We start from the raw sequence: 18882 nt of genomic DNA, 5'->3' as shown, positions 1-18882 counted from the left end.
CTCTTCTTTCTTTAGCGGAAAAGAACGAAATTCATCGCCTGCGATTTTCTGACGGAGTGGTTATACAAGTAAGTTATTCGTTCGTGTCTTTGCATGTCCAGTGACTCTGGGGATTCTGTCATGTTCATTTGCAAGCAGAGCAGCAACAAGTGACTTGAATTTCTTGCTCGTTGTTTTCTTCTCGTTCAAACGTGGGGCGCTGATGATCAGTCAGAATCAAAAGAGGAGAGACGAGCCGTTCACGGAATTCTTCTCCATTCCGTTCGTGGCCGAGTGGCTAGCGGATCAGTAAGTACCGACACGGAGCTTCGAACAATTTGCTCCTAACTTTAAGATTGATATAATGATAATGTTTTACTTCATGCAATCCACCTAAGACCCCGAGTCAGATATATTTCTGTTTCTAGGCTCAATGAGGCTTTTCAGTCCCGGGTAGTTCATTCTATTTGTGCAGTGATTATTCTAAGAAGGACTTCAGAAATAAAGCTTTTCAATATTTCCTATCCTAAGCAATTTCTCTCCTCTCTGTCCCTCTCTCACTCTGTGCCTTTCTTTCTCCCCTTCTCCCATCCCTGTGTTCTGTTCTCTCCTGCTCTCTTTGAAGGTCATCACCCCTCAGAAAATAATACTATGAAGCCTTTCTAAGTATTCATTTTTAGTTGTCTGAGTGATTCATGCATCAATGCTTCATTTAAAATATCTTACCCATCACTTTACTCTGGATCTTCTTACCCTCACAGACCTAGTCAGTGTGCTGGAGAATATTTCCGGCTCTCTTCTCTTAAAATTCATTTTCTAACGATTTAAAATTGGTTTGTAGTCATAAAAGATTTGTAGTCTTGATTTTCATGAGCTCTTTTTTTCCCCTCCTTTCTTTCTTATGAGCCATTGTTAGCCAATGAGATGGCAATAGCGATAGTAACAACTAATGTTTATGGAGTGTTTTTACCATTTGTTAAGAGCCATTGTTGGGAACGTTTACATGAATGGACAGATTTAACCCTCATAACAATGTATAACAGCCCAGTCTACAGGGGAAGAAAGCTGTGTATCCTTCTATGACTCGCCTTTATTGAGCTCCAACATATGTTTTTGTCTATTCATGTTGATTTGATTTCATCTAGTTTGCGCCTTTCCTTGGCTTTATGGCCTGTTTCATTTCTAAATTGACATAATTTGTACAAGAAAACTTTACTGAGTATCTCTCATATAGGGAGCTCTGGTGCTTAGTGGTAAGAGACTGTACTGCAACCCTAAAGGCACGGGTTCGAATCCACCAGCTCCCCTGTGGTAGAGGGATGGACAGTCTCCTCCCATGTGATTTACTGTCTCTGAAAAGTCACTGGAGGGTCAGCTATGGATCACTTCTGACCCAGCGATACACAACAACAACAGCATCTCTCTTATGCCTGACATTTATTATTCTGGATCTTGGTACGGAGCAGAAGCAAAGTATCCAGATAGCCCTGCCTTCATCCTGTCTACACTCTAGTGGGAGTGCAATACAATACATAAATAAAGTGAGGGGGACTTGAAACACTTGTTGCAGAAGATCAAGGAATTCAGTATGGGTTGCATCTCAATGTCAAGAAAACAAAACTTCTTACCACTGAACTGATAGGCAACATCATGATGGATGGAGAAGGGATTGAAACTGTCAACAACTTCATCTTACTTGGATCCACAAATAACATCCTTGGTACCAGCAGTCCAGAAATAAGGAGAAGCATTGCACTGGGAAAGTCTATAGTTAGGGACCTCTCCAAATCATTGAGGAGTAATGATGTCAGTTTGAGAACTAAAGTGTGTCTGATTCATGCAATGGTCTTTCTGATCACTTATGCATCTGAGAGCTGGATAATGAAGAGAGATGACAGAAGAATTGATACCTTTGAGCTGTGGTGTTGGAGAAGAGCACTGAATAGCCCATGGACTGACAAAACAAACAAATATTCTTGGAGAGGGTGTAGCCAGCGTGCTCTTTGGAGGCAAGGATGATTAGGCTTTGCCCCTCATACATTGGACATATTGCAAGGAAGGGCTATTCTTTGGAGAGGGACACGACGCTTGGAAGCATGGAGGGTCAGTGAAGGAGAGGAAGACCCTCAACCAGGTGGATTGACATGCTGACTGCTACAGTGGGCTCTTGTGTGTCAGGACGTGTGATGATGTCGCAGGATAGGACAGGGTTCAGATTTATTGTTCATAGGGTTGCTATGAGTCATATTTGACTCAACAGCACCTAACAAAAACAACAAGAGGAAAATAAAATGGTAGGAAGAGAATGCAGAATACTGACAGGCTCAATTTTATATAGGATTTTCAGGAAAGATCTCTCTAGAAGGTGAATCCCAAGTCATGCTCCATTATTTTAAGCCATCGTGTAAAGAACAAAGAAGAAATTTAGAGAAAAGAATATGTATTTAGCCACTTTTCTTTTGAAAGTATTTCCCCACCAGACCTTTGCAGGAACAGTGTCAGGAAAGTGAGGCAGCAGGAAGTTGGGTGAGGAATTCACCGCCATGGGTTACATAGAGTTGTTATTGCTGTTGTTCAGTGCCTTCATTTTCACTCTGCCTCATGGTGACCTTGTACATTGGAACCTGACCCTGTTCTGTGCCATCCTCGCAATCCCATTCTTGCAGTCACTGTTAGCACCTCTTGTTGGGTGATGGCGTCTTTTTGTCTGACCCTTTGTTTTCCTGAGTCTTTTTCTATCAATTGGCACCTCCTGACAACAGGCCCAAAGTGTGAAATAGAGACCTTCCGTTGGTCTCCCCAGCACTCAAGTGCCACATATTTTGCCTGCGTTCGCCTGTTCTGAGAATGCGTAGTTGACTGGACTAGTGACTACCTTTCTCATTGTGAGACCTTAAATCCCCCAGATATTACTAGTTTGGTCCCTTACTCCCTTTCACTCTTAAGAATGACTACACATTAAAAGGATAAAGAATGAGGAAACTTTGTGTTCTGTGGAGCTTCCAAACTTGAGCCTGTCTGTTCTTGTTTATCATGAAATGGAAAGCAGATTCATGTTCAACAAATTTGCAGACTGTAAATTATTAGTAAATGAAAAATAAGCATGTGTATTTCTAAGACAAGGCTTTATTGGTGTAACTTTACAAGTCACTGCATTATGTGGAAAATGAAAGATTATTTTCTCACTTTTAATAACCAAATAAGATTGGTCTTAGCTAAATATGGTGACTGTTGGCGGCAAGATGGGCCTTTTGAGCAGAGCTGAAAGCTAGAAGTTAGAAGATAGGATGCGAGGGAGATACTCTGTCAAAGTTCTTTAAAGAAAGTAAAATATAAATGAGTGGACTGCAGCCTTCAGTACAGATTGAAGCTCATCATCAAGAAAACAAAAGATTCTCACTGCTGGGCCGATTAGCAGCATCGTGATGGATGGTGAAGAGACTGAGATTGTAAACAGCTTTAGTTTGCTTGGCTCCACAATCAACATTCGTGACACCAGCAGCCAGAAAATTAAAAGACGAATTGCATTGGGAAAGTTTGCTGTCAGAGACATCTCCAGAGCAACGATGTCAGTCTGGAGACATAAGGTGTGTCTCACACAGGGCATGGTCTTTGTAATCACTTGCTATGCATCGGAGAGCTGGACAATGACTAGGGATGACCATGGACTGCTAAGAGAACAAACAGGTTTGTCCTGGAGAGGGTTAAACCAGGCTGCTCCTTGAAGGCAAGGATTCTGAAGCTCCATCTGACGTAATTTGGATATGTTGCAAGGAGGGACCAGTCCTTGGAGAACGACGTCATGCTTGGGAGGGTGGAGGGACAGAGCAGGAGAGGAAGACTCTCAATGAGATGGATTGATTCAGTGACTAGGGTTATGGGGGGGGTGGGTGTGTCAGAGACAATAAGATTGGCAAGGTATAGAGCAGGGTTCAGGGCTGTTGTACTAGGGGCGCTGTGAGTCGCTGGTGACTTGATGGTACATAACAACTCTTGGAGCAGTATTGGATTTTTTTTGTTTTATTTAAATTTATTATTAATTTCAGTAAAAATTTACAGAGACTTTGGATTTCCATTCATTCATTGCTGCACTTTTCTCCCCTCCCAACCCTCCCCCCTAGTACACTACCCTCTTGGAACAGTAAAAGACAAATTATTTCATTGTTTTACAAACCCTCCCTCAGGTCCACTCCACCATGTAGCCTTCGCTCTAGACTCCTGTCATTGCAAAAATACCTAATCACATATCCCTTTTAAGCAGTATTGGATTTTGATTAAGAGCATCAGGATTGGGGACAGTATTCACACATTTATTTTACCACTTACTAGCTCTGTTTGGAGAAATGTCTTAGTTATCAATTGCCATGTAATAAATGGCTCCAAAATTTCCCGACTTAAAAGGGTCATTGTTTATTATCTAACCGTTTCTGTGGGTGGTTCTAACTCAGGGTTTTTCATGAGATGGTTATCATATCAGGCAGGGTCGCAGTCGGCTGAGGGCTTAACTGAATCTGGAGGATGCTCTTGCTCCTGGCTCAGCAACGCGGTGCTGGTTGTTCTGTCCCATCAGCGCCTTTCCATGGTGCTCTGAGTATCCTCATGACATGGTGAGCGGCCTCTGTCAGAGTGAGAGCCTTCAGGGAGCGCAAGGACAAAGCCACGGACCCTTTCCCAGCCTTTCCTCTTAGAGGCCAAGCACCTCCACTCCCACAACATTCTTCTAATTGGAAGGAGGTCATTGAGTCCAGTGTAATTGCCACCTTCAGAATGAAGCTCCTATTTTTTTTAAAGGATTTTTTTTTTTTAATTTGAGGGCAAGTTTAAAAATCATATTCGGCTTGATCATTTTTTGGTCATTTATTCACATTTTGCCTTATACTATTATAATTACAACTTCATTCAGTCATTCATACAACTTTCTAACATTAGTTACAGTTGTTTTTATGTGCTGTCAGGTCAGAACGGACTACTAGCTGACCCTCTAGTGGGTTTTTCAGAGGCGGTAACTCACGAGAGAGGGATTTCCCATATTTCTCCCCTGGAGCAGCTGGTAGATTCAAGCCCTGTGCCTTTGGGTCAGCAGTGCGACTCCTCACCACTAAGCCACCAGAGTTCCCTAAGTACCGTGGTGTGTACTGTCAGGCTGGATCAGACCCACAGCTGACCCTCCAGTGGGTTTTCAGAGGCAGTAACTTGTATAGGAGGAGAATGCTCATCCTTTTCCGTGAAACAACTGGTGGAGTAAAAGTGGATACTTTTGTATCAGCAGCATAATTCCTTAATTGTAATATGATTAATTGGGATTGCCAAAACTGAGGAGAACCTGAAGCATTTGATGCGGAAAGTTAAGGACTGGGGTCTTCAATATGGATTGAAGCTTAACATCAAGAAGACAAAGATTCTCACCACTGGGCCAATTGGCAGCACCATGATGGATGGAGAAGAGGTTGAGCTTGTTAACAATTACAGCTTGCTTGGCTCCACAGTCAACACTCTGGGCACCAGCAGTCAGGAAATAAAAAGACTGTGGACAAAGAGCTGAGGAGCAATTACGTCAGTCTGGAAACTAAAGTGTGCCTGATCCAGGCCTTGGTCTTTGCGATTACATGCTACGCATCAGAGAGCTGAACAATAACTAAGGATTACAGAAGAGGAATTGGTGCCTTGGACTTGTGGTTCTGGAGAAGAGTCTTGAATATACCATGAACCACCAGCAGAACAAACATCTGTCTTAGAGTGGGTGAAACCAAGTTTCTCCTTAGAATCTAGGATTTTGAAGCTCCACTTCACATACTTTGGACACAAAGGAGGGACCAGTCCTTGGAGAAGGACGTCATGCTTGGAAGGGTGGACGGACAGCGCAGGAGAGGAAGACCCCTAATGAGATAGATTGATACAGTAATTGGGGCAGTGAGATTAAGTGTGTTGGAGTCACTGAGGTTGGCTCAGGACAGGGCAGGCTTCAGAGCTGTTGTACATAGGATCACTATGTGTCACAGGTGATTCAATGGCACATAACAACAACTGGTGGCCTAGTGATAAGAAGCTGCACTGCAATCCCAAAGGTATGTGGTTCGAATTTTGGGTATTAATTCAATGTTAGCAGAGTCCCAAACTCTCTTGGCCAGAGCTACGTTTCAGAGAAGTAACTGAGGCCCAGGAAGTAAGTTCTTTCTCAGACATCACAAGCTCATCATAGCAGAGGCAGGATTCGAACCCAGGCATCCCGGCTGCAGAGCCCATGCTACTGAGAGCTTGGTGAACCACGGTGCTCTGTTGCCTCTGGAGTCACCTTGCACTTAGAGTGGCAAGTAAGCTGGCTGGGAGGAGACTGCTGGTGAGAGACTAACTGAAAGGTAGTGTGCTTTTTATGTGGGTAATTTATGGAGTATTGAATTGATTGATCAAATGTGATTTTTCACCTTTTAACCTGATTTTGGAATATACTGCTGGGTAAACTATAACTCCACTCGACATTATGTGGATACTAGCATTTATTGCCTCAACTAGCTTGTTTTATCAGCCTTGCCAGATATGTAAGATGTGAGTTTGGGTGTTATTTTGTTGTCCTTGAGGAAGGCACGGTTTACCAAGCCAGCTGCCTTCGGTGCTGGATGTCATTATATTGTCAGGCCGCAGCTGGTAGGCTGGGATCATTTGTCACGGGTCACTGCGGACTGCTTAGCACATAAGTGATGGGCCTTCCCCCACAGGTGCTGCCCAATTTCACACACTCCGCACCCTGTCCGCCCCCTGAGATGCTTATTTCTGGCCCATGGTTATTTTTTTTAATAGCTAAATTTTTATATAGCTAGGAACAACACTTGGCTTGATAAAAATGACTTTGATTTATCATGTGCCAAACATACATAGTTGTTAAATAAACTAAGCAGTGAACCAAGAATGTTGAAGATCAAGTAACTAAACAACTCTTAGAGTTAAAATGTCTTTCTAAAGCAAAAAACAAATCTCTGGAACATGGATGAAATATGGATCTGTCTGTATATTAAATATGCACACAGATGTATAGAGAGCTCTAGTGGCTTAGTGGTAAGGAGTTGTACTGCTAATGCAAAAGTACATGGTTCAAATCCACCAGCTGCTCTGCCGGAAAAAGGTGGACCGTCTCCTTCCATCCCACGTGGTTTACTGCCTCTGAAAACCTGCTAGAGGGTCACCTCATAGGTCACTTCTCACTGGATGGTGCACAACAACAAAATGCATTTTAACTTTAAAGTTTTCTACAAAAAATGACTTTAAAATTTACAAAGATGAGGGGCAAAGTTCAGATCCATTGTTCATAGGGTCAGTGAGTCAACTCGATGCAACATAATAACTCACATTCCTCAGCCTTAAAACACTTGAAGCGAATGACCACCTTCCCCTGGAACATCCTGCGGCTTAATCTGTAGAAGGCATTCATATCACAAGTAAATGAAACAAAGCTCTGAGCTGACTAGCAAAGCCCGGAGTTCCTGTCACTGTAGAGTCCAGAGCTAGAACTCAGTTGACCACAGGGATGTTCCGGACCAGGTGCCACCTTCTGAAAGATTACATCCCAGAAAACCCTATGGGACAGTTCTACTCTGTCACCTGGGGTCATTGTGAATCAGAATAGACTCAGTGACACCTAACAACAACAACATGCTTAAGTTCTTTGTGTTAAATTTCTAATTCTTGCAAATAGAGTGTGTCTCCTGTAAACTTCTTGTTTTAGTCAGCTTCCTCTAGGTTCTGGGGTAGTAACAAGTCTCCCTCCTAGCACAGTGTCAGAAAAACAAAGGTTTATTCTCCTTTGTTCCTTTGTTAAATTGTTGCTGTTACGTACTGTAGACAGTTGGAATCAACCCAGCCAACTGTCCAGCGGGATTCCTCAGGCTGAAAATCGCAGGGAAGGAGATTCCCCATCTTTCTCTGTTAGAGTAGCTAGAGGATTAAAAACACATGCCTTTGGGTTGACAGTACAACTCCTTATCCCAAAGCTTTGTTTGTTTGTTTTGGTTATTTAACTTACAATATTATTTTATTGTATATTCATACACCTATATAATAAGATTAAAATATTTCAAGAATTTTGTCATGACAAAGTTGAAGTACAAGTAAATTTCTGTGATCTTTCTTAAAAAATTAAGAAATCTTAAAATATGATCATTTTGCCACTTGAGATGTTTGTTTTTTTTTAAGGACCAACTTCCAATTTTATTTATTCTATTCGTTGCTTTTTGCTTCACTTTGTTGTTGTATGCCATCAAATTGGAACTGGCCCGTAGCTGACTCATAGCTGTGGGTTTTCAGAGGCAGTAATCAGATTGTCCATCCTTCTCTCACAGAGAGCAGCTGCAAGATTCGTACTACTTGCCTTTGGGATTGCAGCACATTCTTACCTTTAGGCCACCAGAGCTCCCTGGTTCTAATTTTTATTCATTCTTTTTTTTTCTTTTCTTTTCTGTTAACAGTAAGCTTTTTTTGCTGTTCTTTTTCTAATTGTTGAAATTGTAAATGTATTGATTTTGATTTATTAAATATTTATATCAATTACTATATATTTCTGTGTTCTAAAAGTTATGATATGTTTTCATTCTCATTTGCTTCTAAGAATCTTAGTCCTTCTGTTGCTACCCAGTACCTTTTGGGTAAAATGTTTTCCAATTTCCACGTATTTGTTCCCCTCTGCACCAGACTTCCTGTTATTGATTTCAAATTTTATAGCATTGTGTTCAGAGATGTGTTTGTTTAATATTTTTCAATTTACTGAAGCTTATTTTGTGACCTAGCTTAAGATGAGTTCTGGAGAATTTTCAATGTGTACTGGGGTAAAGGAAATGTATTCCTCTTTTGTTTAGATGCCGTGTTCTGTGTATATCTGTGAGGTCAAGTTGAGATTGTGTGCGTCTTCTGTTAATTTTTATTTCTGTCCTTAAGAAATTGGTGTGTTGAAATCTCTTACTATTACTGTGGAGATACTTCTTTCTCTTCCTAATTTTGTTAACACTCGTGGTATGTATTTTGAGGAGCCTTCACTGGGTGCAGTTATAATTAATAAGGTATCTCCTCTTGGTGGATTGGCCCTTTAGTGCCCTTCCTTGTTCCTTATCCCATGGTTTGGATTGAAGTCTATTTTATCAGAGATTAATACTGCCATTTCTACTCTTTTTAGATTGCCATTTGCTTGATATAGTTCTTCCATCCTTTGATTTTTTTTTTCAGCTTCACTCTGTCCTTTTATTTTTTAAAAAAAATTATTTTTACGTTTGTGTCTGAAGTGAGTTTCTTAGAGGCAGCACACTGATAGGTCCTATTTTCTTGTATTCTGTTTTCTTGTGTCATGCTGTGAACTCTGCCAACAGAGCTTTCCCAGGCCCCATTGTCTTATCTATCCCACCTCTCTTTCTTTTGATTCTACTGCATTTTATATACAGTGTAATTAGTTATGTTGTTTTTGTTATGGAAATGCTTGTGACTCATAGCAACCCTGTGTACAGCAGCTCTGAAACCTGCCCTGTCCTGAGCCAGTCTCACTGACTCTGACACACCAACTCCCTGCCCCAGTTACTGTATCAAACCATCTCATCTGGGGTCTTCCTCTCCTGTGCTATCCCTCCACTCTTCCGAGCATGATGTCCTTCTCCAAGGACTGAAACCTCATGTGTCCAAAGTATGTGAGATGAAACTTGGTCATACATGTGAATTTAGGCTGCCATCCTTTCAGGGTTTTTTTATTGTGGTGGTTTCTTTATTTCATGTTTTTCTTGATTCATTTTTTCCCCATGCTGAGTTCATTACCAAATTTTCTTTGCATTTTCTCCAGTGATATTTTTCAGAGCTCTTGTTCATATGGTCACTGTGAGTCATAGTTGCCTCAGTGCCATCTAACAACAAGACGTTTTTCTTTTCTCCTTTCTTATCTTAGATAAAAGTTTTATTAACCCGATGGATAGACATGGTGACTTCAGCAGTGGGCTCGAGCGTGTCAGATGATGAGGATGGCACAGAAGAGGGCAGGGTTCAGGTCAGCTATTCATACGGTCGCTAGGAATCATGCTCAACTCAGCGGGACCTAACAACAGCAATCTTTGTGATTACCTTTTAGTTTATTTCTCCCTTCCTAAGTTTAAAACCATCTTGTATCTTTCTTGATACTGCCTTACCTTTCTGTCCATTTAGAAACTCTAGAAATAATTCATTTATTCTCTTTTTTGGTTTCTACTTCTCATTATTTATGAGTTTACCCTCCTGGTTATCAATTTGCAGTCTTATAAGCTTACTTCATTTTTTTTTAAAATTTAAACTTTATTCTTTTGTGTGTGTGTACCGTCAAATCGGATCTGACTGGTACAGGAGAAGATTGTCCCTCCTTCTCCAGCAGAGCATCTGGTGGATTCAGACCACGTACCTCTGGGATTGCAGTGCAGCTTCCTGTCACCAGGCCACCAGAGCTCCCTGCTTACTTCTTTTTTTTTTTTTAATAAATTTTTATTTTATACTGGTTTGCGTACAGAGTTCGTATATATTGTTTTTCACGATGGATCTTTCCCATTTCCTTTACCCACCCCTCCTTCTACCCGTCAAATTGTGTGGCCCTCTGCTTACCTCCCTTACTTCATTTTTGAGAATTCTTTTTACCTTTGGAAGGGACTGTTTCCTAGGAAATGTTCTTCGGTGGCTTAACCTCAGATTGTTGTCCTTTGTTGACTCTCTGTCCAAAGGACATATTTGTAAGGTTGGCTTGCTGTTTGACTAGCCTCTTAAATTTATCGAGAAAGGTTTTAATTTCACTGTTGTATTTGAGGGACAGTTTTGCAGGATAGACTTATTTATTGCAAGAATTTGATCTGAAAAGAAGTTTTTATGTATGCTGAGAAATCACAGTATCTGATTGCTGGGTAACATTTTTTCCCCCAAGCTGTGCTCAAGATTTCTTCCTTTTCTTTGTTTGGTTTTGGGAAGTTTGATTATGCTATGTCGTGGTTTCTTTCTTTTGGGGTTTATCCTCTTTAGGATTCTTTGAGCCTTAAATAATTATTTTCCTTTTTTCTGTTACTATGTTTGAGAAGTTCACTGCTAGCAAATCTTTGACAACTCTCTCTGTGTTATTTTCTGGTTTTGTCTTCTCTTGTTTTGGAATTCTAATCACACATCGATTATATCTCTTAGTGTTGTTGCTGTTGTTAGGTGCCCTCGAACAGCCAACCTGAGCTCTGTCCTGTTCTGTACCGGCCTCCTCGTCTCTGACACACCTGAACCTATTGCTGTGCGTACTGTGTCAATCCATCTTGTTGAGAGTCTTTCCCGTTTTTCCTGACCTTCCGCCTTTCCAAGGAATAGCCTCTCCTGGTAACACGGTCAATGTATGTGAGGCAAAGCTTTGCCATCCTTCCTTACAGGGCACATTCTGGCTGCACTTATCTAAGACATGTGTGGGTTTTTTTTTGCAATCTATGGAATATTCAGTACTCTTCTCCAGCACCATAATTCAAAGGCATTGGATTCTTCTGCTGTCTTTATTCATTATTTATTATTATTTATATCATAGAAATAACAAGTGTTTGAAAAGACCATGGTCTGAATCAGGTGTACCTTAGTCTTCAAACTAATATCACTGCTCCTCATTATTTTGAAGAGGTTCCTAACAGTGCACTTGTCCAATGCAATACATCTTCTGACTGCTGGAAGTTGATTGTGGATCCAAGTAAGATGAAATCTTTGGCAATTTCAGTCTTTTCTCCGTATTTCATGATGTTGCTTGTTGTTCTGGTGGTGAAAATTTTTGTCTCTTGACATAATTCTTAGGTTGTCACTTTTCTTTATTCTTTTTCTGATTTGCCTTCCAAATTCCTGATCCACTGTTCAGTTCGTTTGATTATTTTATCCTTCCAGTGTGCTATCTTCCTTAGACATTTTAGAATTAACCTTCTAAATTTCTAGTTGCTGACTTTGGTAACATTTCCAATTTTCTGTTTAGTTAGTCATTTTGCTCATGTGTTGCTTTCCTGAATTCTTCTAACCTGTTGTTTGATTTTTGCCTCAATTTTGGATGCAGTTTCTATGAACGCTTTGAAGGTCCTAAATATGTACATTAAATAAGTTCCTTACCTGGTGGCCCTACTACCCATCTTTTTCAAAGAACTGATGAGGTTTTTATTTCAGTGATTAACTTGTATATCTTGTTCTTTCACTGGAAAAGATATTTTCTTTGGACTGTGAGACATTTTGGAGATGTTGTATTTATTTGTTGGCTGTGCATCAGTTTGTTGCACTCTGATTTTTATTTTGCAATATCGAGGCAGGCAAGATGAATGTTCTTCTTTACGTGGTAGTATGTTGATAAAGGGCTTCTTAGCAACTATCTCCAGGAAGGGTGAGTTGCTGGTATGGGTTTGGGTGGAGATGTCGGTTTACTGGTTGTGGAGAGTAGCTGTAGATAGAGTGAGTAGGTATTCCCTACCAGGGGCCCAGTACCAGTCTGATGTCCATCACCCCACCTGCAGGAGTGAATGCCCACCAGTGGAACAAGGACACACCTCTGATTTGCCTAAGAGCTCCTCTTCCAGCTGGGGCCACTGGGGCAAGTCCTGCGCTCCAGAAGGATGGCACTGCCATCCGTCAAGATTGGCTATCCCTGGCACCTTGCTCTGGCTGCTGGTCAGAGTGAATAGAGCAAACCAGGCAAGTTCAGAGACATTTTTATCCTTTGTGCTGGTGGATAGCGAGGGGAGCAGAGGCATCCCCTGCCTCCTTACTAGACTGTAGTCTTCAGTGTGGATTTCAAAAGGGAAAGTCTGCTGTTGGGGACCTCTCTAGAGTACTGAAGAGCTACAGTGTCAGTCTGGAGACTAAGGTGGGCTGATACAGGCCGTAGTCTTCACAATTACTTGCTATGCATCTGAGATCTGGACAATAACTAAGGATAATAGAAGAAGGATCAATGTCTTTGAGTCGTGGTGCTGGAGAGTAGTTGCACTGTTGTCGACCCAGGACTGAGAAAAAGTGAGACAGGGACACCAAGAATGAAGAAAAAAAAATAGGCAGTGTAAAGGCAGGAGGCAAATAGTTCGAAGACTGAAGCCCCAAAGCTAGCTTCCCTGTCACTTTATTGAAAATCGCCAGGGAGCAAATCACAAAGAAAATTCTATGCAAACGAAGCTAGGCTCTTTTTACTGACAACCTTATACTTGTATCAGGAAGGAGGGATTTGTAAATACAATCTGAGAATTGAAAAGACGCCTTTAGGTCTACCTTGGTGCCTGATTCCTGTGATCTGTCTCGGGAGGAATTCTAGCTTGTATTTGTGCCTCCCTTAATTCCTAGTTAAGCATTTGGTTCAACATTTAGTTTAATATTTGGCTTCCCACACTGCACATCCCATGGACTGCCAGGAGAAAACACAAATCTGTTCTGAAGATGATGAAACCAGAGTGTCCCTTGGAGGCTAGAATTTTGAAGCTCTGTCTCACATACTTTGGGCACATGGCCAAGAGGGACCAGTCCTTGGAGAAGGATATCATGCTTGGAAAGGTGGAGGGACAGCGCAGGAGAGGGAGACCCCGGATGAGATGGATTGACTCAGTGACTGGAAAAATGGGCTTAGGGCTTTTGGAGGTAATGAGATTGGCTCAGGATAGGACATGTTTCGGAGCTAATGCATGTATGTTCGCTATGAGTCGCAAGTGACTTGATGGCACTTAACAACAACAACACAAACAACAGGTTTGATTTTCTTTTCTTCAGCTTGAACTTACATCTGAACAATTGGTGGTCTGTCCCACAGCCATCTCTTGACTTCGTTCTGACTGTGATACTGAGCTTCTCCATAGGTGTAGTATATTTGATCCCTGTGAATTCCATCTGGTGAGGTCCACATGCAGAGTTTCCCTTCTGATCACACAAAAACATTCACTTGTGTGGATCATATTAAAGAGGTGGTCCTTGGAAGAGAACCCAGAGATAGTGAGTGGTTTAAAACCGGGAAAGATGTGCATCAGAGTTGTTTCCTTGTACCGTATCTTTGTAGTAAGAGGTGACCAGTCCTTAGAAAAAGACATCATGGTGGGATGAAAAAAGAGGAAGACCCTCAGCAAGACGGACGGATACAGTGTCCGTGACATCAGGCCTCAAGCATGGCAGAGACGGCAAGGACAGGGCAGGATAGGACAAGTCATCGTTCATTTGTCAGAACGTAACAGCAACAGCAGCAGCATTCACCCTGTAGGCCGAGGTCATAATCTATGAAGCCAGGCTGTGTAAAGAAGAATGGGGTATGCAGTCTCTAAGGTGCGGATGACACAACCTTGCTTGCTGAAAGTGAAGAAGACTTGAAACACTGAGAAAGAACAAAGATTCTAGCCTTTGTCATGGATTACACCTCAACATAAACCAAAAATCATCACAGCCAGTGAGGGACATCGTGATAATGGGGACGAGATTGCCCTTGACAATGATTTCATTTTCCTTGGATCGATCATCAACATCCATGGAAGCAGCAGACAAGAAGTCTCGTGACCCACTGCAGCAGACACATCTGCTCTCACCGACCTCTGACCTCTTTATATATATATATAACAGAGAGTGTGAAAAACAGGGGGCCAACAGTTCCCATGACTGAAGGCCCCAAGCCATGCTTCTCTGAGTATTTATTTAGAATCATAAGGAAGGTAAACAAAGTAAAATCGTAAGGAAGTACAAAACAAAACAAAGGATAATGGTGAAGTCTTTTACAGATGAGGCCAAGCTCCTCTTTATGCTAATCTCAGGAGGGAGGGATTCAGTTGATACAAACTAAGAACAATGTTGACTCCTAGGGAACACCTTAGTGCCACAAGGTGACCTTCAGCTTGTATTAAGCCTCCCTCATTTCCTGATATAGTATTTGGTCTACTATTAGTAAATTTGATATTCGGCTTCCCTCATTTCCCCCTCTTTTGTTTAATTCATAATTTTGAGATCATCAAGATGAGCATAATTTCTTTTCTTCAGGATTAATTTTTCCTTATCTCTTAATCCTTTATACATAATCAAACAAGAAAGCAAAATAAGTTCACAAAAATACTTCCAGTAAAGCAGCATTCCCTGAGGGTTAGCTTCCATTGTCATGTTGCCATAGACCCCATCAAAACCATTTCTGATTAATCTCCTTTGTCCATGTGTCCTTTGCCATTCCCTATCACTCCTTCCTGAGAGAGATTTCACCCTGATTCATAAGGAAAATGGGGCGGCGGACTCTCTTAGCTACTTCCTGCTGAAAAGGGATGCTGTAGGTTTCAGGGTGAAGATCTTCTCTCACTACTCTGAAGGGCCCTTTGGCAATAGGAAACACATAGACTATTGTGGAGATTGATTTTGGAATTTAGATGCACTGTTATCAATTGTGCTTAGGGATACACGTTCATATCTTTGAAGATGCATCGTGGAACTGCTGCAATCTAACTAACAAGTTAAAAGTACATGAGTCAACAAAGAAAAGCAATAGTATTCCAATTAGAGAGTCTAACGATGACACAAATCAAGTTACAGAGGGAAGATAATCCTTAAAATAAAAGTCTTATTGGCTGGCACTTTGTCTATTATAGTGAAAGGGCACAACTATGTCATTTATTGTTCTCTAGTCCTCGACCAACTTTCATTTACCATTGGATCATTTTACAACTAGGAATTCCTCATGCAAGGCAGAGGTGAAGTAAAGAACTGCTTATGAGGTTTTCCGTCAATTCCAACAACTAAGGAATAGCAGGAAGAGATGGGACCCAAGAAGGCTTTTAAGGCCAAATATAGGCTCTTGTGTCCAGGAGAAAACAGATATACTTACCAGCAATGTTAATGCTCACCCATGGCTCTTCTGGGAGGATCTGAATGGTTGGAGTGTCCTTTTTTGTTTCCAAGCTGGAAACAAAGCTGGGGTCTGTCAGTCCTGACAGCCAAGAGGACCTAATGTGGGCTGCCTTTGGCCAAGTGTCCTTTAGATCCACACTTAAGCAAGTGAGTGGGAGCTTCCTCTCCACTCCCTTGCCTGTCTGTGGCTCTTGTCTGTGACATTGTCTACTGAAGTGGCCCAGCTTTCCACAGTAGAAGCAATTCTGACCTCCTTTATTACCTTTGGGTGGCATTGTTTATGAGTAAGACTTTCTTTTCCTGACACAGGCCCTGAACTGGCAGCAATAGCTGTCCCAGTATTTTGGCCATTCTCTGGTTTTTTCTCTTCCCTCTAGATCCCAGTTGTTAAAAGAGGGAAAAATTTAAACAAATAAATAACAAATAATTTTGAACAATATAATCTTTTAAGTTTATGGCTGCTAGTAATATTATCAATATGGTTGTACGAATAATTTCCAATCCAAAGGGACACATGTTCAAATGCAATTCCTATTTTTCGTAAATTATTTTGGTAAGAATACTGAAAATGTGGATACAGTTCCACTATTCCTCCTCCATGCCATGTGATAGTGTTACTAGCAACTCACTGACCTCTTTAAAGCACTAATGACCTAAAGTTAAAGACTGTGACCTGACCCAAACCACAGTATTTTCAGTTTCTTCATGTGTGTGTTAAAGCTTGACAGTGAATAAGGGAGGCCAACATAGAATTGAGGCCTCTGAATTGTGGTGTTGATGATTAATGCTGAGTAAGTGGCCTCGAACCACGTGCCTTTGGGATTGCAGCCCAGCTTCTTTCCACTAGGCCACCATAGCTCCCTCATATCTTAGACTAACAAAGAACAAACAAATCTGTATTATAAGAAATGCAGCCAGAATGTTCCTTAGCAACTTCATCCCACATACTTTGGGCTTGTTACCAGGAAGAACCATTGAAGAAAGATACCATGCTTCCCAAAGTGGAGGGTCGTGGAAATAGAGGAAGTCTGTCCATAAGATGAATTGAGACAGTTCATCTACCACAATGCCCTTCAGCACAGCTGAGGTTGTGAGGCTGGGGCAGGATGGGGTGGGGTTTCATATGGTTTGCTTGACATTGGAGCAGACTCAACAGCACCTAAGAACAGCAGGGAATTTTCTTGTAGAGAAAGAAGCAAATAATTGGGGGAAAAAGAGCACAACCTACCCTGTGCAGTAATCAAAACACGACAAGGGTGCTTTCCCCTCCAGCCTTTAGCTGTGGTAGATTATGGACTACTTCCTGTTGACTTTTCTCTAATTTCTAAATTCAGCATCATCTTTACAGTTACTTGCTATGCATCAGAGAGCTGGACAATGACTAAGGATGACAGAAGAATTGAGGCCTTTGAATTGTGGTGCAGAAGGGTCTTGAACATGCATGCTATGGACTGCCTAGAAAACAAATAGTTCTGTCTTGGAGAGGGTGAAATCAAGTCTCTCCTTGGAGGCTAGGATTTTGAAGCTCCGCCTCACATATTTTGGGCACATGGCCAGGAGGGACTGGTCCTTGGAGAAGGACATCATGCTTGGAAGGACAGCACAGGAGAGGAAGACCCTAAATGAGACAGATTGATACAGTAACTAAGGCAATGGGAGTTGGTGTGTCAGAGTCATTGGGACTGGCTCAGGACAGGGCAGGCTTCAGAGCTGTTGTACATAGAGTTGCTGTGAGTCTCGGGACACTCAACGACACATAACAACAACAACAGTAATAGATCAGACTCTAAATTAATTATCAGTAGTAGATATTATTGCTGTGTGCTGTCAAGTTGGAACCAACTCATAGCTTACCCTCCAGCAGTTCACCAGAGGTTGTAAAATACAGAAGAGATTGCTCTGTCTTTCTTTCATGGAGCAGGTGGTGGATTCAAACAGCCTGCCTTCATGTTGGCAGTGCAACTCCTTATATAATAGGCTACGAGAAGTAGTGGAATTACTTGCTATCACATTTAGGAAAAGAGAAGTTTCGATTTTCATTTTGATCAAAAGAATTGCCCTCACAATTGGTCAGATTCATTTGCCAAAAATAACTGACTAAATGAGCACAAGGAACAAAAGTGGATTGCTGCCTCTCTGGTCCCAGGTCCCAGCGGAGGAGGCATGTGAAAGACATCGTTAAAGCTGAGACACTGAATGAAACAAAGGTTGTGTGTTAGAAGAGAAAAAGGTTGCTTTGGGTGAAATGTCTTTTCAGCGAAGTTCTATCCTTGCAAACCACAGCAACAAAAGTCCACGATACTTTCATGTTGGTGAAAGGTATCTTATGACCAAACACTTCGGTGAAAACAGAAGTGTCATTTGAGGACAGACACGAGTTGTGTGACAGCCTGTGCTACTATTAATGGGGCCCGAAATGCTTATGCCTGTGAAACGGGACAGGAAGCTGCATGAATTTTGCACAAAAGAGCATAATTAAGCATGTCACAGCAAAGCACTTTAGGCCATGCTCTCCTGATAAAGTTTTAAAAACTTTTAAAGTACTTTCTCCTGCGGAAGGATAGAATAGAGTGTTATCTTTGTCTTAGAGCTCTGGTTTGTGAGAATAGTTAAGTCATCTTTGTTTTGTATATTAGCATTCATTTTCATACAGGAAAGAAAGAGCCTTTTCCTGAATTTGGGAAATACTGAGATACATAAACCCTCAAAGTGCTTCCCTCTCACCAGTGGCTTGACGTGTGGGTAGCCCTGGCTCTCAGGAACACAGTGCTGCTTCCTGTCCTCCTTCCTGCTGTTTCTAGAGTTGACTACAGGCAGTCTCCAGGTTTGTAATTACTATCATTACAGATCAACTCCCCCATAAATAAAGCCTATAATGTTAAAAAGTTAAGATTATACAATGGTTTGCAAAAAGAAGTAGATACTGCTTTGCAGCATGCATGAAACCATTATTATTCTTGCTTTATTAAAGATATTTTCATCTATCTGGAAGCATTTCTTTAATCTTTTGTATGCATAGAAAGACAGACTATATACTAAGACACACAGAATGGTTGCACCATTTTACAACCCCACCAA

The 18882-nt window shown here is 41.4% G+C and overlaps 1 protein-coding gene across 1 annotated transcript in view; it reads left to right on the top strand.

Annotated features, from left to right (window-relative positions):
- The window catches only part of IQCK (IQ motif containing K), a 184529-nt gene that overhangs the window by 62178 nt on the left and 103469 nt on the right, over window positions 1-18882 (top strand). Inside the window, exons 5-6 of the mRNA XM_006892711.1 lie at window positions 16-68; window positions 211-288. Coding sequence (XP_006892773.1) covers window positions 16-68; window positions 211-288 — 131 coding nt within the window. The remainder of the gene's footprint in view (window positions 1-15; window positions 69-210; window positions 289-18882) is intronic.

Source organism: Elephantulus edwardii, unplaced genomic scaffold (assembly GCF_000299155.1).
Source record: "Elephantulus edwardii isolate Elephantulus edwardi_28Jun2011 unplaced genomic scaffold, EleEdw1.0 scaffold00117, whole genome shotgun sequence".
In the NCBI taxonomy this organism is placed as follows: Eukaryota; Metazoa; Chordata; class Mammalia; order Macroscelidea; family Macroscelididae; genus Elephantulus; species Elephantulus edwardii.
Note: the sequence above shows the minus strand (reverse complement) of the source record. Positions and strands in the feature narration are given on the sequence as shown.